The sequence below is a fragment of the Oncorhynchus kisutch genome, linkage group LG15 (genome assembly GCF_002021735.2).
Source record: "Oncorhynchus kisutch isolate 150728-3 linkage group LG15, Okis_V2, whole genome shotgun sequence".
In the NCBI taxonomy this organism is placed as follows: domain Eukaryota; kingdom Metazoa; phylum Chordata; class Actinopteri; order Salmoniformes; family Salmonidae; genus Oncorhynchus; species Oncorhynchus kisutch.
The window spans coordinates 72,229,042-72,251,979 of record NC_034188.2 but is presented as its reverse complement, the minus strand read 5'-3'; the positions used below and the strand labels follow the sequence as shown (position 1 = coordinate 72,251,979).

At 42.5% G+C, this 22,938-nt stretch overlaps 1 protein-coding gene across 6 annotated transcripts in view; it reads right to left on the bottom strand.

The window, feature by feature from the left end:
• Positions 1 to 22,938, bottom strand: part of LOC109905832 (RNA-binding protein Musashi homolog 2) — a 369,667-nt gene that overhangs the window by 30,343 nt on the left and 316,386 nt on the right. For 4 of the 6 annotated variants that reach the window (XM_031791050.1, XM_031791053.1, XM_031791054.1 and 1 more), the window contains exon 11: positions 10,061 to 10,180. In XM_031791050.1, the coding sequence (XP_031646910.1) occupies positions 10,061 to 10,180 (120 nt within the window). The remainder of the gene's footprint in view (positions 1 to 10,060; positions 10,181 to 22,938) is intronic. The other 2 variants (XM_031791052.1, XM_031791055.1) reach the window with 1 other exon arrangement.

The window sequence follows — 22,938 nt, the reverse complement described above, 5'->3', positions numbered from 1 at the left end:
GCTGGTAGAGGACTGCTGGTAGAGGACTGCTGGTAGGGGACTGCTGGTAGAGGACTGCTGGTAGAGGACTGTTGGTAGAGGACTGCTGGTAGGGGACTGCTGGTAGAGGACTGCTGGTAGAGGACTGCTGGTAGAGGACTGCTGGTAGGGGACTGTTTGTAGGGGACTGTTGGTAGGGGACTGCTGGTAGAGGACTGCTGGTAAGGGACTGCTGGTTGAGGACTGCTGGTAGAGGACTGCTGGTAGAGGACTGCTGGTAGGGGACTGTTGGTAGAGGACTGCTGGTAGAGGACTGTTGGTAGAGAACTGTTGGTAGAGGACTGCTGGTAGAGGACTGCTGGTAGAGGACTGCTGGTAGAGGACTGTTGGTAGAGAACTGCTGGAAGAGGACTGCTGGTAGAGGACTGCTGGTAGAGGACTGCTGGTAGGGGACTGCTGGTAGAGGACTGCTGGTAGAGGACTGCTGGTAAGGGACTGCTGGTAGAGGACTGCTGGTAGGGGACTGCTGGTAGAGGACTGCTGGTAGGGGACTGCTGGTAGAGGACTGCTGGTAGAGGACTGCTGGTAGAGGACTGCCGGTAAGGGACTGCTGGTAGAGGACTGCTGGTAGGGGACTGCTGGTAGAGGACTGCTGGTAGAGGACTGCTGGTAAGGGACTGCTGGTAGGGGACTGCTGGTAGGGGACTGCTGTTAGAGGACTGCTGGTAGAGGACTGTTGGTAGAGAACTGCTGGTAGAGGACTGCTGGTAGAGGACTGCTGGTAGAGGACTGCTGGTAGAGGACTGCTGGTAGAGGACTGCTGGTAGAGGACTGCTGGTAGAGGACTGCTGGTAGGGGACTGCTGGTAGATGACTGCTGGTAGAGGAGCCGGGTAGAATTGGGCAGACACATATATCTATCTTCATCATGTGGGGAGACAGGCGTCGGAGAGCTACGTGGTTCATTTTCACACCCTCTGGGCTCTAGGTAGGGGAGTCGGGGTGGCCTAGTTTGAGTGAACAGTCTGTTTTCCTTTGGAGAGATTCTGACATAGCTGTCCATCAGGGGGTGGGAAGGGGGGATGTTATAGAGATTGGGGGAAGCTCGAACCATGTAGGAGAGAGGAGGCAGAATGGACAGGAGATTTCAGATTATTGTTACTGATTGAGGGATGGCGATCACATGAATGGAATGATCACCTGCAGCTCTAGAAAGAGGGGGAGAGAAGGAAGTACTGTAAGACGGGTAAAGAGACGCTAGCGTCTTGTTCCATTCTCCTCCGACTCAACCTCACTTTTCAGACACGTCCCCTCAACAAATGACAAGGGAATACTAAATTATCCAGTGGGCATGTTTAGGCTGCATTTAGAACTGAGGTCAGTCACTGGTTGGACCAGTGTGTCAGCTGCCTGGGACACATGAATAGAAATCATGTCCCAGAGTGCCACACTGCTTCAGCTCTGAGCTGTTACAAATCACATCAATGTCGTAATCACACAGGAGTCTGCCTGGAGGAAATGACCAAACCATCTGTGTATAATAATGGGGGGATACATTTAGCCTCAAACGCTCCAGATCCCTCCTAGATACCAGCTTTTGAGCTTGTCATCAAGAACGACTAAAGACCAACAACTACCATGCAGATATGGTAAGTGAATCCTTGATAGCATGTCAGCTTGGAGCAGTACATACAAGAACACAGTAGTGATGCACCGGTATGACATTTTCGTCCGATACCAATATCCAATATTTTCCTTGCCAAAAAATCAGATACCGATAGCCGATATTAAACATTTTAGTGGTCTAATTTAGTGGCCTTTTAAGCATTCTGATCCACCTCTACGCAGACGACACCATTCTGTATACTTCTGGCCCTTCCTTTGACACTGTGCTAACTAACCTCCAAACAAGCTTCAATGCCATACAACTCTCCTTCCGTGGCCTCCAACTGCTCTTAAACGCTAGTAAAACCCAAATGCATGCTTTTCAACCATTCGCTGCCCGCACCCGCATCACCACCCTGGACGGTTCCAACCTAGAATATGTGGACAACTATAAATACCTAGGTGTCTGGCTAGACTGGAAACTCTCCTTCCAGACTCATATTAAACATCTCCAATCCAAAATCAAATCTAGAATCGGCTTTCTATCTCGCAACAAAGCCTCCACGAACGCCGCCAAACTTACCCTAGTAAAACTGACTATCCTACCGATCCTCGACTTCGGCGATGTCATCTACAAAATAGCTTTCAATACTCGACTCAGCAAACTGGATGCAGTCTATCACAGTGCCATCCGTTTTGTTACCAAATCACCTTATACCACCCACCACTGCGACCTGTATGCTCTAGTCGGCTGGCCCTCGCTAAATATTCGTCGCCAGACCCACTGGCTCCAAGTCATCTATAAGTCTATGCTAGGTAAAGCTCCGCCTTATCTCGGTTCACTGGTCATGATAACAACACAGCACACGTTCCAGCAGGTATATCTCACTGATCATCCCCAAAGCCAACACCTCATTTGGCCTCCTTTCCTTCCAGTTCTCTGCTGCCAGTGACTGGAACAAATTGCAAAAATTGCTGAAGTTGGAGACTTTTATTTCCCTCACCAACTTTAAACATCAACTATCTGAGCTAACCGATCGCTGCTGCTGTACATAGTCCATCTGTAAATAGCCCACCCAATCTACCTACCTCATCCCCATACTGTTTTTATTTAATTTACTTTTCTGCTCTTTTGCACACCAGTATCTCTACTTGCACATCATCATCTGCTCATTTATCACTCCAGTGTTAATCTGCTAAATTGTAATTATTCGCTCCTATGGCCTATTTATTGCCTACCTCCTCATGCCTTTAGCACACACTGTATATAGACTTTCTTTTTTCTACTGTGTCATTGACTTGTTTATTGTGTTATTGGCTTGTTTATTGTTTACTCCATGTGTAACTCTGTGTTGTTTCCTGTGTCACACTGCTTTGTTTTATCTTGGCCAGGTCACAGTTGCAAATGAGAAATTGTTCTCAACTAGCCTATCTGGTTAAATAAAGGTGAAATAAAAAAATTAATAAAAAATTCTAGTACAGTTAAATAGTTAACAAACACACATGGACACAGCGGTCTAAGACACTGCATCTCAGTGCAAAAGGAGTCACCACAGTCCCTGGTTCGAATCCAGGCTGTATCACATCCGGCCGTGATTGGGAGTCCCATAGGGCAAAGCACAATTGGCCCAGCGTCGTCCGGGCCGTCATTGTAAATAAGAATTTCTTCTTAACTGACTGTCTAGTTAAATAAAGGTTACACACACACACCACACTAACCAAAAAGTTATTTTGTTGACATTTACTTGTGTCCCCATTGCCAGTAAAACATAATCAAACCTATTTCAGTCACTTACTTGCAGTGCTGTTTCGTTGTTCATTTGTTCAGTCATGTCACTCTCAACCAAGATTTCTATGGAACGCCGTTTGGGTCTTTGATGTGTCAAATAACACTATTTGATGTGTCAAATAAGCTTGTTGACCAATCAGGACCTGAACATGACTGTGTAACAGTATAACTTTAGTCCGTCCCCTCGCCCATACCCGGGCTCGAACCAGGGACCCTCTGCACACATCAACAACTTACTCCCACGAATCATCGTTACCCATCGCTCCACAAAAGCCGCGGCTTCAAGGTCTCAGAGCAAGCTAACTAGCTAGCCATTTCACATCGGTTACAACCGCACATCACATAATAATTTAACGTGTTCATACATTTTTTTACGTAGTTATTACACATTGATTACACTATCACTCGTATTTCATATGTTACAACGATTCATCGATACGAATGCTACGATGCTGGTAAAGTTGTCTCACGCACCTACAGTGCTGGTCATTAAAAAAAGCTAGCTAACTCATGGCTGCAAACAATGTTCATCCCCAAAAACATAGCAAAACGACATCTGTTTCAGTAGCTATATAGTTAGCTAGCTAACTATATAGCTAGGTGTCATCATCTAAAATAACCAACATTTATAAGACAGTTCTTATTTGATTAATGATGGTCGGACCCATCTATGTGAAGCTAGCCACAATAAAGATTAGCCACAATAGTGGAATTTGCGGTTAGCCTTCAAAATAAAAGTATGGCATAATTCTCCTATTTGTAATCATTTGCATCACTGTCAATGACACTTGTTTTTTGAAGGCAACCCGCAAATTCCACTATTGTGCCTAATCCTTATTGTGGCTAGCTTCACAACCCGGGACGATTGAGCCTCACTAGCCAGATGAAGCTAGCTGGCTGCTTATAACGTTAGCTTTCGGAAACAGAGTTAAGTAGCTGGCTAGCTATTCATTTTCATGAACTGGAGTTCAATTTAAATTGGCGAACAACAAGTGGCAACCTAGCTAATACCTACTCACAAGTAATACCTACTCACCCTGCTAGGTAAAGTCCCCCCTTATCTCAGCTCGCTGGTCACCATAGCATCTCCCACCTGTAGCACACGCTCCAGCAGGTATATCTCTCTAGTCACCCCCAAAACCAATTCTTTCTTTGGCCGCCTCTCCTTCCAGTTCTCTGCTGCCAATGACTGGAACGAACTACAAAAATCTCTGAAACTGGAAACACTTATCTCCCTCACTAGCTTTAAGCACCAACTGTCAGAGCAGCTCACAGATGACTGCACCTGTACATAGCCCACCTATAATTTAGCCCAAACAACTACCTCTTTCCCAACTGTATTTTATTTATTTATTTATTTTGCTCCTTTGCACCCCATTATTTTTATTTCTACTTTGCACATTCTTCCATTGCAAAACTACCATTCCAGTGTTTTACTTGCTATATTGTATTTACTTTGCCACCATGGCCTTTTTTGCCTTTACCTCCCTTCTCACCTCATTTGCTCACATTGTATATAGACTTGTTTATACTGTATTATTGACTGTATGTTTGTTTTACTCCATGTGTAACTCTGTGTCGTTGTATCTGTCGAACTGCTTTGCTTTATCTTGGCCAGGTCGCAATTGTAAATGAGAACTTGTTCTCAACTTGCCTACCCGGTTAAATAAAGGTAAAATAAAAAATAAAATAAATAAACAAGGATTCCTAAAACATTGATAAGAATAATGAAAATGACTGCACTTTCTACTGGTCATTGTTTTCAGGTTGGTTGTTTTGGTACTAGCTAGGTACCAAGCTAAAGCTAGCTACCCCAGAAGTTGAAGTCGAACAAATGATACTGTATTACCAATTCGGTATAGTAAACACATCATTTGTGACCGGTGTTTGCTTGTTTGCAGACTTTTTTGAACAGCTTTGACAGTGCTACTGTATCTTTTTTGACACGCAGACCTAAATGGCGTTCCATAGTATGTATGTTGTAAAGCTAACAACAGTGACGCTATTAGTGTGTAACTCCGGCAGGGCAACATCTGAAAAATAGCGCACTTGGTAGTTTGTACTGGTGCTCGACCTGTCGGCGAAAGCCAACATCACCCACGACAGAGAACGGTTGATTGTCATGTGCAATGAATACCATTATCTTGGCTTTAATGGATTTCGCCTTTGAGTTGTCTCGCTGAAATTGTCTTACTCTTTCAAATGACTGCTCGACTTCTTGACCGCTCGATCCCCACAGCAGACATTGTGGGCTAGGTTAGGAATGCTGTTTTGCAAGTGTAGCGCAAAAGTTTACGCGGCGTCATTACGTCATACACAGTTGAAGTCGGAAGTTTACATACACTTAGGTTGGAGTCATTGAAACTCGCTTTTCAACCACTTCACAAATGTCTTGTTTACCAACTATAGTTTTGGCAAGTCAGTTAGGACATCTACTTTGTACATGACACAAGTCATTTTTCCAACAATTGTTTACAGACAGATTATTTAACTTATAACTCACTGTATCACAATTCCAGTGGGCCAGAAGTTTACATACACTAAGTTGACGGTGCCTTTAAACAGCTTGGAAAATTCCAGAAAATTATGTCATGGCTTTAGAAGCTTCTGATAGGCTAATTGACATAATTTGAGTCAATTGGAGGTGTACCTGTGGATGAATTTCAAAACCTCCCTTAAAACTCAGTGCCTCTTTGCTTGACATCATGGGAAAATCAAAAGAAATCAGCCAAGACCTCAGAAAAAAGATTGTAGACCTCCACAAATCTGGTTCATCATTGGCAGCAATTTCCAAATGCCTGAAGGTACCAGGTTCATCTGTACAAACAATAGTACGCAAGTATAAACACCATGGGACCACGCAGCCGTGATACCGCTCAGGAAGGAGACACGTTCTGTCTCCTAGAGATGAACGTACTTTGGTGCAAAATAGATGGCACTTCACAAAATAGATGGCATCATGAGGACGGAAAATTATGTGGATATATTGAAGCAAAATCTCAAGACATCAGTCAGGAAGTTAAAGCTTGGTCGCAAATGGGTCTTCCAAATGGACAATGACCCCAAGCATACTTCCAAAGTTGTGGCAAAATGGCTTAAGGACAACAAAGTCAAGGTATTGGAGTGGCCATCACAAAGCCCTGATCTCAATCCTATAGAACATTTGTGGACAGAACTGAAAAAGCATGTGCGAGCAAGTTGTTTAAAGGCACAGTCAACTTAGTGTATGTAAACTTCTGACCCACCGGAATTGTGATATAGTGAATTATAAGTGAAATAATCTGTCTGTAAGCAATTGTTGGGAAAATTACTGCAGTTTTTAACATCGGCCGATACCGATGTTGGCATTTTTAGTTCATATCGACCGATTCTGATATGTTCACAGATATATCGTGCATCTCTTGTAGCTAGTATCTATGACTACGTCCACCACTACCATGACCACTACAGGTGGCATGCACTAAAGTCAGACTTATACATAGTACAGGGATCAGGCACAACAGGAGGAACAGACATACGTGACAGGTTGTATCTTTGTACATAAAAACACTCATACATCTAATAAAGACAGGATGGAAGGGGCAGGGAGGAGGGGGGGGGGGGGGGGGGGGGGGGGGGGGGGGGGAGAGAGAGAGAGAGAGAGAGAGAGAGAGAGAGAGAGAGAGAGAGAGAGAGAGAGAGAGGAAAGAAATTAAGAAAGTAAGAAAGAAAGTGAGAGTAGACAGAATATGCAAAGAGGAGGAAGAGATGAGAGAAGCTAGTTTAGAATGGAGGTGGAAGGATGGAGGGAGAAGAGGACATAGAGAGGAGGAGTGAGGGGGTAGTAGGGTGTGAACAAACCTTCTGGCAGGCAGGCAGAGTGCACCCAGGGGAGTGTGTGAGGTGAGCAGAGGAGTGTCCCAGTCAGGACCATAGGCTCTCTGCAAGGCCCAACCAAGTCAGAGACAGAAACAACTGGTCACATTCACCACCAATCACAGACTCCCATTGCTCCCATCTCTCTGTATGTCCTTTAACCAGTGTACCTCTAAGCACAAAGGGGTTTGAATTGGTTTCTTCTTCACTGAGTGTGTGCGTGTGTGTGTGTGTGTGTGTGTGTGTGTGTGTGTGTGTGTGTGTGTGTGTGTGTGTGTGTGTGTGTGTGTGTGTGTGTGTGTGTGTGTATGTTTCCTTCACTATACCTCTCACAGACGTTTCCACTGTCTACCAACGGCACCTTTGGTTTGAGTTTGATCTACACTGCTGGTCTTCTGCACTAGACAACTTTGAAGCAGGCCATGTTCTATTAGAAGAGTGTGATCATCTATAAGCACATTCTGCTCCAGTTTAATAACTTCATAACAGAAGAATCTGACATAAAATTGTTCCCGACTTTGCTTTGAGAGATTTATTGGTGAAAGGGGAAAATAATATCATGAAATCTTAATCTAGATAAAGAACGGCATCATGATCTGAGGATTGCGGGTGGATCAAATGTGTATTTCTAGTCTTAAACACTATTGTTTTCTAGCAGCAGATCCAACTGATTAGCAGGTCCAACATCCCTACACGCCTATAGCACTGCTCCCTCTATCAGATTAAATAATATTTAATCTAGACCATGATGCCCTAGGGCACGTCAGGGGGAGGCTGGGTAGGCCTGGGGGGCTAAGAGGGGGTATCCTGTACTGACACGCGTGTGTTTGATGGGTAATGTGTTAACATCTTCCTCAGGTTTCACTGCCTTGTCAACCTCTCCTTTTTTCAATTGCAATTCAAAACCCATGTCTATAGTTAACTATTGAATATTGTGATAGTTTATGTTTCAGATTAGGTCAAGTCATCTTTTGTATAAATAAATAATCTGTCATACAACAGCCTAACAGGATCCCATACAGGGTCCTTTGTAACCTACGGGTGCTCTGTGAACAGAACCAGTTGTATGGAACAGATGTGCTTCAAGGACCTACATCTGCAAACATCTGCTGAATCACTTAAAAACATTCAAACACATGACTGTCTTGTTCTTGATGATGAGTGAGTTACAGTAACAACACAGAACAATACAGCATGTCATTATTACTGTGAGAGCCATCCTTTAGCATCACATAAAAATGAGTTAGCATGGTGGCTAAGCTACCCAGCTACAAGTATATATGAATATTCCATCTGCTCAATCACTTCAGACAATATCTATGCAGAGGGGAGTGGGTAGAATCATGTCTCTTGGTAGTAAGTATTAGATGAAGTTGCAGGGAAAGGTCAAGTCTAAATGTCAGCCCTGTGGGCCCTGCTGGTCCCTGGCCTTCCTTTCTGGTTCTCCATGAGCGTGATAGTGACAGAATCATCCAGGAGACAGTCAGTGGAAGAGCTGGAGCAACATACTGTAGCCAAGGGCTAGCTCTGTTACTGGCTCTCTGCCTCGCCAAGCTCAGCTTAGCTTTATAGCCTAGGCCAGCCCTGCACTAACTTGGATAAACCCAGTCTAGTCTAACCATAGCCTTTATACTTGTCCTTATCCCCCAGATCCACCTAGGTCACAAGGCATCAAAGTGAGGTCTCTGCTTTGATTTCTCATATCAGGTGCATGTGTGTGTATGTGCGTGCATGCGTGCGTGTGTGTGTATATGTGTGCATGTGCGTGTGTGGTGTGTGAATAGTGTGTGTGTGTGTGTGTGTGGTGTGTGTTAGGCTGAACCTCCAAGCCTAACTGTAAGGGGCCAGGCTTTCTGACAGCCAATTAGAGTGCCCGATCATTTTCCCTCGCAGCCAAAATGCCATCGGTCAATTCCAGCCCCACCGCTTGTTTTTCTCCAGTGTTTATTTACCTTTATATTTCTGTGTCTGTGGACAAAATCAGTGTGATTGATTAAGCTATCGTACTAGCGAATCAACGGCCAGGGAATAAAAAAAGTCAACAAGTGAACCAATTTAAGCAGACCCTTTTATCCAAAGCGACCTACAGTCACATATGCATACATTTTATGTATGGGTGGTCGCGGGAATTGAACCCACTACCCTGGCGTTACAAGCGCCATGCTCTACCAACTGAGCTACAAGTTGGTAGAGCGTGGCACTACAAAGAATCTGGACTCTCATGATGCTGGCTTGGTTATTCAGAGACTTGATGGTCTTATAGGGGCAAGCCGTATCCCAACTTGAGATTCGTGTAGAACTAAGACTTTTGAGTAAACTCATCGTTATCAATAGGACATTTGCACAAAGGTTTCAATTGCACATGCTGATTTCAAGTTAGGAGCCTTCGCTGATAGAGGTGTATGAGTGATATGACCAACACATGAGAAATCAACATCCTGCTCCCTGGATTTGCAGTCACATATTGTACTGTGGAGGTACATTACAGTAGGTAGTATTCCTACCTATCAAACACAGAGCTGGCAGGTATAGTAGCTCTGAAACAAGACAACTAAAGACTGCTGGTCCTATCCTCACCCTCTGTCTATTCTAGTCAGTGCAGAGGCAAGTGAGAAGAGAACGGGGAGTTTAGCATCCTCCTTCTATCCTCTCTTGTCTATGAAGCGTGTATGTGTGTGTGTATGTGTATGTGTGTGTGTGTGTGTGTGTGTGTATGTGTGTGTGTGTGTGTGTGTGTGTGTATGCAGCAGGTGAGAGAGGAGTTATCGGCGGCCAGTGAGAGCAGAGCATGGAGCGTCGCAGTAGCCACACAGAATACCGACAGAGCGTTTACCTGCCCCTGCGTTCTGCTGGTATGCCATGTAGCCACCTCTTCCACGGGCCCCCCTACCTGAGCCACGCACTGCCGCCACTGCCGCTGCTGCCACCGGTCCATACGCCGTCGCTGGGAAGCCTGGGGGACAGAGGGGGACAAGGCATCAGTGTGTGTGGGAGAGAGAGAGAGTGTGTGTGGAGGGGTCAGATTGTGTGAAAGAGATTTAGTGTGTGTGTGACTGTGTGTGTACGGGGAGTAGGGTTGTGTGAGAGAGAGTGCATGTTTTTATCTGCGTGTATGGGTTGGGGATTGGCTCGTTTGAGAGAGAGTGACTGTGAGTGTGTGTTAGCGTGTATATCTCTCTATATGCCCAGTAACTGGGATTAGTTTTGGATTAGCAAGTGACATTGCTTTCTAACATGAGGAAAAGACGAGTGAGCGAATCTTCTAGTTGGCAAGCTGTATCAGGGGGAGGGACCAGTCTTCCAGATCCTCAAGAACAGGAAATAAAGTGTTATCTTGGAAACATAACCAACATCATGCACCATGAAGACCGATATGGACATTTGGAACACGCTCGCATACTTTGTAGTCCACTTAAGTAATTTATCTCGCTGGCTCTGTGCGCTCGTTGCAGATGAAGGTAGGAGGGAGTGAAAGAGAAAGCCGTAAAGTCGGGAGAGCGAATCAGCCGCAGTTGTCAGCCTGCGAGGTTTATGCCTTGGAACTCAACCAATCAAAGGGATAATTTGGTCTCCAGGCAGCGTGAACGGCTGTTGCAGCACCGGCTGACCACTGGGCCTGGGGAACGAGGGAGGAACAGGGGGATGGAGGGATGATTTGTGGAAGAAAGGTGACTGGGTAAACTTGGCATTATTATGAGTCTGGGCATCTGAGATTCATCGCTTGGTTCTGAGTGCCCTTTGGGTGGAGGTTGGCTGGGACAGGAGGACACAGGTTGAGGAGATTCTAGATAGAGGAGAGTGTGCATATTTAAATATTCCTTGCTTTAAAGTGTTACAGCATTGTTCCCAATATTCATAATACAATGAGGCTCAATTGTCTGTGGCTTGAAAGCACACAAGTATTTTTCTGCTCTTCATTATCTCTTTCCCTGTCAATTATCTAACTTGCCAATGAATGCAACAAAGAAGACGTCTCCACAGCATTCTACAAAGATCCTTACGTGCAGTATGCACTCAGTTAAACAATGCATAGGCCAGTCAATAGGTAGACTGTGGACAATAGCCTTCTAATGAACATCTTTGTGGTTACCTATTCTTTCAACATATTCACACAAAGAAGAGGGAGTTGCAGTTGGCCAACTATTCAGCTACTGTTTAGGCTTTGATAAGCAACAGTAACCAGTCAAGTTTTTTTTTGGTTTGCTTTGTCGAAAATACAGTTGTAGCCTTTGATAATAAAGGGATTGGGAAAGGGTTTTTGGTAAATATTGAGCATGAACATGGCTGAGAGCTGCTGTGTCTGTGTGTGTGTGAGTGAGTTAGAGAGAGAGAGAGAGAGAGAGAGAGAGAGAGAGAGTGAGAGAGTGAGAGTGAGAGTGTGAGAGTTAGAGAGAGAGTGTGTGAGTGTGAGAGAGAGAGAGAGAGAGAGAGAGAGAGAGAGAGAGAAAGAGTGAGTGTGAGAGAGAGTGAGACAGAGAGAGTGTGAGTGTGAGAGAGAGAGAGAGAGAGTGAGTGAGTGAGAGAGAGTGCACAGAGAAAATGAACACGAACCAGCTCCAGAGTGTGTGTACTCGCCCGTCGAGGGTCTTTGACTTTGACTGGATCTTATGATGTTCAAACATCATAATTAAATATCATCATTATAGAGGGAGACAATGAAAGACCCAGCAAGGAGGAAAAGGACTCAGTCAGTCAGTGGTTAGTTATTATGATATAAATATAATTACAGACCATATCTCTCACTAATTAAAACATCTTTGGCTGCAGAGGGCTATTCATGATAAAGGGCCCAGACACAATGGAGCAGTGACATTGGCAGATAGTTGCCATCAGACAGGAGGGATGCCATGTAATTCACTCTTTCTCCACTTCTTTCTCTTCTCTCTTATTAAACAAAGCCAGTCCCCATCCTGTTCTATTAGGGGACTTAATAACCTCTGATGTGGTGCTAATATATAATCAACAAATTGGAATTTAGGATGAGATTAAGTCTGAACAAAGGCCTGAGTTGACGTGTAATATTGAGAGGGGAGACGCCAGTGAGCATATGATAGGACAGCGAGCTGTCCGCAGGAGGAAGTTATTGAGCGATGTGGTGCCCTTGGCTTGAGGCAGGCCCACTCACTAGACCCGTCCACAAAAAGGCACCAGGAGAAAGGGCAGAGAAAAGAGGACGAAAGCAATGAGTGGAAACGAGGTGCTAGCCAGGGAGAGGAAAAACAGAGCTGGTGGAGGTAAGTGGGCCTGAATGCTGTGCTCTGAGTGGCTGTGTTAAGGGGTGCTGGGGGTTAAGATGAACACTGTGGTGTCCAGGATGAGGTGGTTCCCCTACTACAGGGACATTCCATGTGTAATAGCCTGGAGGTCAATGTGGAGTAGGACCATGCCGAGAGAGAGAGAGACTGGCTGGTAGATAAGGTCATAATGAACAGAAATATAGCAATTTTTTTCTTTCTTTCTTCCTGTGGCAGCACAGTTGGGTAAGATTGGACAAGTATGCTTTTCACACTGTGTTCATACTGAGCTTGGATTCTCAAAGGCATACAAATGATTTGCTATCTGCCCTCCAATTTCCTCAGACATCAAGCCAAACATTTCCCAACAAATTCCAAATATTTCACGAGACCAAAAAAGTGTCAATCTTTGTTTCTCCTTCACTGCCAATGTTGCGACTCGGCACCCTGTAGCCTCTGTGTTCCAAAGTTGGCGCTCGATGGGCAAAGTTGTTGAGAGAGATAACATGCTGGGGATTAGCTGGGTTAATTAATAGATCTTAGGGCAGCTGTGGAGGTTCATTGTTTTGTATTCACAGACTGCAAAGACGCCGCCCAGGAGAGCCTCAGCGACATATAATCAATTTCATGGCTCCGTTATTACTGGAGAGATAAAGCCAATATTTAGCTGGTAGTTTCTGCAGGTTTCTATATATTTAGCTGGAAGTTTCTGCAGGTTTCTATATATTTAGTTGGAAGTTTCTGCAGGTTTCTATATATTTAGTTGGAAGTTTCTGCAGGTTTCTATATATTTAGTTGGAAGTTTCTGCAGGTTTCTATATATTTAGTTGGAAGTTTCTGCAGGTTTCTATATATTTAGTTGGAAGTTTCTGCAGGTTTCTATATATTTAGTTGGAAGTTTCTGTAGGTTTCTATTTATTTAGCTGGTAGTTTCTGCAGGTTTCTATATATTTAGCTGGAAGTTTCTGCAGGTTTCTATATATTTAGCTGGAAGTTTCTGCAGGTTTCTATATATTTAGCTGGAAGTTTCTGCAGGTTTCTATTTATTTAGCTGGAATTTTCTGCAGATTTCGATATATTTAGCTGGAAGTTTCTGCAGGTCTCTATATATTTAGGTGCTAGTTTCTGCAGGTTTCTATATATTTAGCTGGTAGTTGTTGCAGGTCTCTATATATTTAGCTGGTAGTTTCTGCAGGTTTCTATTTATTTAGCTGGTTGTTTCTGCAGGTTTCTATATATTTAGCTGGTAGTTGTTGCAGGTCTCTATATATTTAGCTGGTTGTTTCTGCAGGTTTCTATTTATTTAGCTGGTGGTTTCTGCAGGTTTCTATATATTTAGCTGGTAGTTTCTGCAGGTTTCTATTTATTAAGTTGGAAGTTTCTGCAGGTTTCTATATATTTAGCTGGTAGTTTCTGCAGGTTTCTATATATTTAGCTGGTAGTTTCTGCATGTTTCTATATATTTAGCTGGTAGTTTCTGCAGGTTTCTATTTATTTAGCTGGTAGTTTCTGCAGGTTTCTGTATATTTATCTGGTAGTTTCTGCATGATTCTATATATTTAGTTGGAAGTTTCTGAAGGTTTCTATATATTTAGCTGGTAGTTTCTGCAGGTTTCTATATATTTAGCTGGTAGTTTCTGCAGGATTCTATATATTTAGCTGGTAGTTTCTGCAGGATTCTGTATATTGGGCTGGCAGTTTCTGCAGGTTTCTATATAATTAACTGGTAGTTTCTGCAGGTTTCTATATATTTAGCTGGTAGTTTCTGCAGGATTCTATATATAAAGCTGGTAGTTTCTGCAGGATTCTATTTATTTAGCTGGTCGTTTCTGCAGGTTTCTATATATTTAGCTGGTAGTTTCTGCAGGATTCTATATATAAAGCTGGTAGTTTCTGCAGGTTTCTATTTATTTAGCTGGTAGTTTCTGCAGGTTTCTATTTATTTAGCTGGTAGTTTCTGCAGGTTTCTATACATTTAGCTGGTAGTTTCTGCAGGTTCCTATATATTTAGCTGGTAGTTTCTGCAGGTTTCTATATATTTAGCTGGTAGTTTCTGCAGGTTTCTATATATTTAGCTGATCGTTTCTGCAGGTTTCTATTTATTTAGCTGGTAGTTTCTGCAAGTTTCTATATATTTAGCTGGTCGTTTCTGCAGGTTTCTATTCATTTAGCTGCTTGTTTCTGCAGGTTTCTATGTAATTAGCTGCTAGTTTCTGTAGGTTTCTATATATTTAACTGGTAGTTTCTGCAGGTTTCTATTCATTTAGCTGCTTGTTTCTGCAGGTTTCTATGTAATTAGCTGCTAGTTTCTGTAGGTTTCTATATATTTAACTGGTAGTTTCTGCAGGTTTCTATTCATTTAGCTGCTTGTTTCTGCAGGTTTCTATATATTTAGCTGCTTGTTTCTGTAGGTTTCTATTCATTTAGCTGCTTGTTTCTGCAGGTTTCTATATATTTAGCTGCTTGTTTCTGCAGGTTTCTATTCATTTAGCTGCTTGTTTCTGCAGGTTTCTATATATTTAGCTGCTTGTTTCTGTAGGTTTCTATTCATTTAGCTGGTAGTTTCTACAGGTTTCTATATATTTAGCTGGTAGTTTCTGCAGGTTTCTATATATTTAGCTGGTAGTTTCTGCAGGTTTCTATATATTTAGCTGGTAGTTTCTGCAGGTTTCTATATATTTAGCTGGTAGTTTCTGCAGGTTTCTATATATTTAGTTGGAAGTTTCTGAAGGTTTCTATATATTTAGCTGGTAGTTTCTGCAGGTTTCTATTCATTTAGCTGCTTGTTTCTGCAGGTTTCTATGTAATTAGCTGCTAGTTTCTGTAGGTTTCTATATATTTAACTGGTAGTTTCTGCAGGTTTCTATTCATTTAGCTGCTTGTTTCTGCAGGTTTCTATATATTTAGCTGCTTGTTTCTGTAGGTTTCTATTCATTTAGCTGCTTGTTTCTGCAGGTTTCTATATATTTAGCTGCTTGTTTCTGCAGGTTTCTATTCATTTAGCTGCTTGTTTCTGCAGGTTTCTATATATTTAGCTGCTTGTTTCTGTAGGTTTCTATTCATTTAGCTGGTAGTTTCTACAGGTTTCTATATATTTAGCTGGTAGTTTCTGCAGGTTTCTATATATTTAGCTGGTAGTTTCTGCAGGTTTCTATATATTTAGCTGGTAGTTTCTGCAGGTTTCTATATATTTAGCTGGTAGTTTCTGCAGGTTTCTATATATTTAGTTGGAAGTTTCTGAAGGTTTCTATATATTTAGCTGGTAGTTTCTGCAGGTTTCTATATATTTAGCTGGTAGTTTCTGCAGGATTCTATATATTTAGCTGGTAGTTTCTGCAGGATTCTGTATATTGGGCTGGCAGTTTCTGCAGGTTTCTATATAATTAACTGGTAGTTTCTGCAGGTTTCTATATATTTAGCTGGTAGTTTCTGCAGGATTCTATATATAAAGCTGGTAGTTTCTGCAGGATTCTATTTATTTAGCTGGTCGTTTCTGCAGGTTTCTGTATATTTAGCTGGCAGTTTCTGCAGGTTTCTATATATTTAGCTGGTAGTTTCTGCAGGATTCTATATATAAAGCTGGTAGTTTCTGCAGGTTTCTATTTATTTAGCTGGTAGTTTCTGCAGGTTTCTATTTATTTAGCTGGTAGTTTCTGCAGGTTTCTATACATTTAGCTGGTAGTTTCTGCAGGTTCCTATATATTTAGCTGGTAGTTTCTGCAAGTTTCTATATATTTAGCTGGTAGTTTCTGCAAGTTTCTATATATTTAGCTGGTCGTTTCTGCAGGTTTCTATTCATTTAGCTGCTTGTTTCTGCAGGTTTCTATGTAATTAGCTGCTAGTTTCTGTAGGTTTCTATATATTTAACTGGTAGTTTCTGCAGGTTTCTATTCATTTAGCTGCTTGTTTCTGCAGGTTTCTATGTAATTAGCTGCTAGTTTCTGTAGGTTTCTATATATTTAACTGGTAGTTTCTGCAGGTTTCTATTCATTTAGCTGCTTGTTTCTGCAGGTTTCTATGTAATTAGCTGCTAGTTTCTGTAGGTTTCTATATATTTAACTGGTAGTTTCTGCAGGTTTCTATTCATTTAGCTGCTTGTTTCTGCAGGTTTCTATATATTTAGCTGCTTGTTTCTGTAGGTTTCTATTCATTTAGCTGCTTGTTTCTGCAGGTTTCTATATATTTAGCTGCTTGTTTCTGCAGGTTTCTATTCATTTAGCTGCTTGTTTCTGAAGGTTTCTATATATTTAGCTGCTTGTTTCTCTAGGTTTCTATTCATTTAGCTGGTAGTTTCTACAGGTTTCTATATATTTAGCTGGTAGTTTCTGCAGGTTTCTATATATTTAGCTGGTAGTTTCTGCAGGTTTCTATATATTTAGCTGGTAGTTTCTGCAGGTTTCTATATATTTAGCTGGTAGTTTCTGCAGGTTTCTATATATTTAGTTGGAAGTTTCTGAAGGTTTCTATATATTTAGCTGGTAGTTTCTGCAGGTTTCTATATATTTAGCTGGTAGTTTCTGCAGGATTCTATATATTTAGCTGGTAGTTTCTGCAGGATTCTGTATATTGGGCTGGCAGTTTCTGCAGGTTTCTATATAATTAACTGGTAGTTTCTGCAGGTTTCTATATATTTAGCTGGTAGTTTCTGCAGGATTCTATATATAAAGCTGGTAGTTTCTGCAGGATTCTATTTATTTAGCTGGTCGTTTCTGCAGGTTTCTGTATATTTAGCTGGCAGTTTCTGCAGGTTTCTATATATTTAGCTGGTAGTTTCTGCAGGATTCTATATATAAAGCTGGTAGTTTCTGCAGGTTTCTATTTATTTAGCTGGTAGTTTCTGCAGGTTTCTATTTATTTAGCTGGTAGTTTCTGCAGGTTTCTATACATTTAGCTGGTAGTTTCTGCAGGTTCCTATATATTTAGCTGGTAGTTTCTGCAGGTTTCTATATATTTAGCTGGTAGTTTCTGCAGGTTTCTATATATTTAGCTGATCGTTTCTGCAGGTTTCTATTTATTTAGCTGGTAGTTTCTGCAAGTTTCTATATATTTAGCTGGTCGTTTCTGCAGGTTTCTATTCATTTAGCTGCTTGTTTCTGCAGGTTTCTATGTAATTAGCTGCTAGTTTCTGTAGGTTTCTATATATTTAACTGGTAGTTTCTGCAGGTTTCTATTCATTTAGCTGCTTGTTTCTGCAGGTTTCTATGTAATTAGCTGCTAGTTTCTGTAGGTTTCTATATATTTAACTGGTAGTTTCTGCAGGTTTCTATTCATTTAGCTGCTTGTTTCTGCAGGTTTCTATGTAATTAGCTGCTAGTTTCTGTAGGTTTCTATATATTTAACTGGTAGTTTCTGCAGGTTTCTATTCATTTAGCTGCTTGTTTCTGCAGGTTTCTATATATTTAGCTGCTTGTTTCTGTAGGTTTCTATTCATTTAGCTGCTTGTTTCTGCAGGTTTCTATATATTTAGCTGCTTGTTTCTGCAGGTTTCTATTCATTTAGCTGCTTGTTTCTGCAGGTTTCTATATATTTAGCTGCTTGTTTCTGTAGGTTTCTATTCATTTAGCTGGTAGTTTCTACAGGTTTCTATATATTTAGCTGGTAGTTTCTGCAGGTTTCTATATATTTAGCTGGTAGTTTCTGCAGGTTTCTATATATTTAGCTGGTAGTTTCTGCAGGTTTCTATATATTTAGCTGGTAGTTTCTGCAGGTTTCTATATATTTAGCTGGTAGTTTCTGCAGGTTTCTATATATTTAGCTGGTAGTTTCTGCAGGTTTCTATATATTTAGCTGGTAGTTTCTGCAGGTTTCTATATATTTAACTGGTAGTTTCTGCAGGTTTCTATATATTTAGCTGGCAGTTTCTTCAGGTTTCTATTTATTTAGCTGGTAGTTTCTGTAGGTTTCTATATATTTAACTGGTAGTTTCTGTAGGTTTCTATATATTTAGCTGGTAGTTTCTACAGGTTTCTATTTGTTTAGCTGGTAGTTTCTGCAGGTTTCTATATATTTAACTGGTAGTTTCTGTAGGTTTCTATTTATTTAGCTTGTAGTTTCTGTAGGTTTCTATATATTTAACTGGTAGTTTCTGTAGGTTTCTATATATTTAGCTGGAAGTTTCTTCAGGTTCTATTTATTGAGCTGGAAGCTTCTGCAGGTTTCTATATATTTAGCAGGTAGTTTCTGCAGGTTTCTATTTAATTAGTAGTTAGGTTCTGCAGGTTTCTATTAATTTAGCTGGTAGTTTCTGCAGGTTTCTATATGTTTAGCTGGTAGTTTCTACAGGTTTCTATTTAATTAGCTGTTATTTTCTGCAGGTTTCTATTCATTTAGCTGGTTGTTTCTGCAGGTTTCTATATAGGCCCAACTGCTTGGCTTGTAGGGACCTGGTTTTTGGACCAGGGAACAAGAGCATCTCTCTATCTCTCTCTCTCTCATACACCTTCTCTCTTTCCATGTACAGCAGACACCTTCTCTCTTTCTCTGTACAGCAGACACATTCTCTCTTTCCTTGTACAGCATACACCTTCTCTCTTTCCCTGAACAGCAGACACCTTCTCTCTTTCCCTGTACAGCAGACACCTTCTCTATTTCCCTGTACAGCAGACACCTTCTCTCTTTCCCTGAACAGCAGACACCTTCTCTATTTCCCTGTACAGCAGACACCTTCTCTCTTTCCATGTACAGCAGACACCTTCTCTCTTTCCCTGTACAGCAGACACTTTCTCTTACTCTGAACAGCAGACACTTTCTCTTACCCTGAACAGCAGACACCTTCTCTATTTCCCTGTACATCAGACACTTTCTCTTACCCTGAACAGCAGACACCTTCTCTCTTACCCTGAACAGCAGACAGAGGTATGTGGGGCTCCTGCAGCCCAAATAAGAATGAATGGGCCAGCACTGCAGAGACCATTGAGTCCTGTGCACACAGTAAGTCTGAGTTTATTCTTCCTGATGACTAAAACCAAACCAGGGCTGTGAGGGAGGGAGGGATGTGAGGGAGAGAGAGTGAAAGAGAGAGGGTGGCCAGACAATTGTGATTTAGAATTGATTTTAAACTATGACAGCATGGCAGTTCTCTGTAACAAGGAGTTCTGGGGCATCATCTGCAGGCTGAACTATGTTCCATTGGTTGTTAACAAACGAAGTAACAGTAACAGCTGTCTAGCCATAACACATACTGTAGCTGGGAGGCATGTTGAGAGCAGGGCCGAATTTACGATTTACGGAACTGGCGCACAGGGCACGTGCCCCGGGGCCCCCGACCTCCAGAAAATGAGCTGCTTTTCTAAATGAGATGTTATTTGGTTTGGGGTGCTCCCTGCAGGTAGGTACCCCTGGGCCACCAATCTGTACCTGGTTGAGAGAGGGGTGTTGTGTATGTCTAGGGAGCTAGTATACTGTAAAAGAATGAGGTCGGTCAGATATATTTGCAAACCACTGTTCTAAGGACGAGACTGCTTTAGTTCTTCCTACCATCTGTAGACCCCCAGAATCTTATCTCACCTTCCATCCTTCCTTAACGACTTCAGCTCGAGGTCACTAATTATCATTGCACCCCTCACGTCTTTGCACACTTGTCTCCTTTCCTCTCCCCAATAGCTCTTACCCTCTGCTCCTCACCCTCTCTGTCTCCTTTCCTCTCCCCAATAGCCCTTACCCTCTGCTCCTCACCCTCTCTGTCTCCTTTCATCTCCCCAATAGCCCTTACCCTCTGCTCCTCACCCTCTCTGTCTCCTTTCATCTCCCCAATAGCCCTTACCCTCTGCTCCTCACCCTCTCTGTCTCCTTTCCTCACTCCAATAGCCCTTACCCTCTGCTCCTCACCCTCTCTGTCTCCTTTCCTCTCCCCAATAGCCCTTACCCTCTGCTCCTCACCCTCTCTGTCTCCTTTCATCTCCCCAATAGCCCTTACCCTCTGCTCCTCACCCTCTCTGTCTCCTTTCCTCACTCCAATAGCCCTTACCCTCTGCTCCTCACCCTCTCTGTCTCCTTACCTCACTCCAATAGCCCTTACCCTCTGCTCCTCACCCTCTCTGTCTCCTTTCCTCACTCCAATAGCCCTTACCCTCTGCTCCTCACCCTCTCTGTCTCGTTACCTCAGTCCAATAGCCCTTACCCTCTGCTCCTCACCCTCTCTGTCTCCTTACCTCACTCCAATAGCCCTTACCCTCTGCTCCTCACCCTCTCTGTCTCCTTTCCTCACTCCAATAGCCCTTACCCTCTGCTCCTCACCCTCTCTGTCTCCTTTCCTCTCCCCAATAGCACTTACCCTCTGCTCCTCACCCTCTCTGTCTCCTTTCCTCTCCCCAATAGCCCTTACCCTCTGCTCCTCACCCTCTCTGTCTCCTTTCCTCTCCCCAATAGCCCTTACCCTCTGCTCCTCACCCTCTCTGTCTCCTTTCCTCTCCCCAATAGCCCTCACCCTCTCCTCCTCACCCTCTCTGTCTCCTTCCATATACACACATACAGTATACCACTCATTCCCCTTTTCTCCATCCTCTCTGTCTCCTTCCATATACACACATACAGTATACCACTCATTCCCCTTTTCTCCATCCTCTCTGTCTCCTTTCCTCACTCCAATAGCCCTTACCTTCTCCTCGTCACCCTCTCTGTCTCCTTCCATATACATACATACAGTATACCACTCATTCCCCTTTTCTCCATCCTCTCTGCCACTATCATATTTTCACCTCTTCTCCTTCCCTTACTTCATGCAGAATATAAAGTGACCACAAAACCTTGAGAGGTGACAGGTTCCCAATGTAAAGAGCTTTCTCTGTGTGTTGCTTCAGCTCCCACAGCAATATTAGGTGATAAATACAGAAACCCCATTCCTGTAATAAACACTGACATGCAGTTGGGTTGACATGCTGTGGCAGAAATGAGTCGGGTTTTGCAATATGTGTTTGGTTTTCCCTTGTGACTCACAAGGCAGCCTTGTCAGTAATCCAGTAAGGCTTTCTAAAGCTTACAGAAAGGAAAGCACTCACTGAAAAAAAGGTTGACTTGTGTTAAAATAAGCAATGGAGGAGAGAGTGTATAATATGAAAAGAGCACAATCTCCATTGGCATCTGTTCATCGCACGGTGCAAGGAGGTGAGTCCTTCTCCTCTGTGTGTATGTGTCCGTGTGTGTGTGTGTGTACGTGTGTGTGTACGTGTGTGTGTCCGTGTGTGTGTACGTGTGTGTGTGTCCGTGTGTGTGTGTGTACGTGTGTGTGTGTGTGTGTGTGTGTGTGTGTGTGTGTGTGTGTGTGTGTGTGTGTGTGTGTGTACGTGTGTGTGTGTGTGTGTACATGTGTGTGTGTGTGTGTGTCTGAGTGTGTACGTGTGTGTGTGTGTGTGTGTGTGTGTGTGTGTGTGTGTGTGTGTGTGTGTGTGTGTGTGTGTGTGTGTGTGTGTGTGTGTGTGTGTGTGTGTGTGTGTGTGTGTGTGTGTGTCTGAGTGTGTGTCATTGTCCGACAGAACGGAAAGCTCTCTCTACTAGCGCTGCTGCTGCATATGCTTACAAAGAAGACCTCTGTGTGCAACGCTTATCAAAGGCATGGCTCAGTCTGAATACTGGAAGCACCAAGCTCAGGGGAAGACTGACTGACTCTGAGCCACAAACACCATTCAGCCATAGTACTGTAGCCTAACTACCTCACTACTATCCAGAGCCTTAATGTGTCTGCATTGACAGAGGAGAAGAATCGACTGACAAAAATGCTCTTCAGCCCATTCAGATGTGTGAAATAGCAGGGAATGAATGTGTGATGAACCGCATATGTGTATAGTAAGGCTGAGAATTCTGAGTTTAAAGGCATAAATGGATGTATAGTTCTATCATGTAACACCCCCAGATAACTTCTGTCTGTCTACACTACTCTCAGAAGAACATAGAGTCAAGCACCTAGAGGAGAAGAACAGTATTAACTATGATTCCCCAGTGTTAGTATATAATGTATTATGTGACTGTTATGATTCCCCAGTGTTAGTATATAATGTATTATGTGACTGTTATGATTCCCCAGTGTTAGTATATAATGTATTATGTGACTGTTATGATTCCCCAGTGTTAGTATATAATGTATTATGTGACTGTTATGATTCCCCAGTGTTAGTATATAATGTATTATGTGACTGTTATGATTCCCCAGTGTTAGTATATAATGTATTATGTGACTGTTATGATTCCCCAGTGTTAATATATAATGTATTATGTGACTGTTATGATTCCCCAGTGTTAGTATATAATGTATTATGTGACTGTTATGATTCCCCAGTGTTAGTATATAATGTATTATGTGACTGTTATGATTCCCCAGTGTTAATATATAATGTATTATGTGACTGTTATGATTCCCCAGTGTTAATATATAATGTATTATGTGACTGTTATGATTCCCCAGTGTTAGTATAACATTGTTAGCGCTGAGAGAGCCAGCTAGTACACCCCTACTCAAATGGCTTACTTATCCTCTGCTATTATT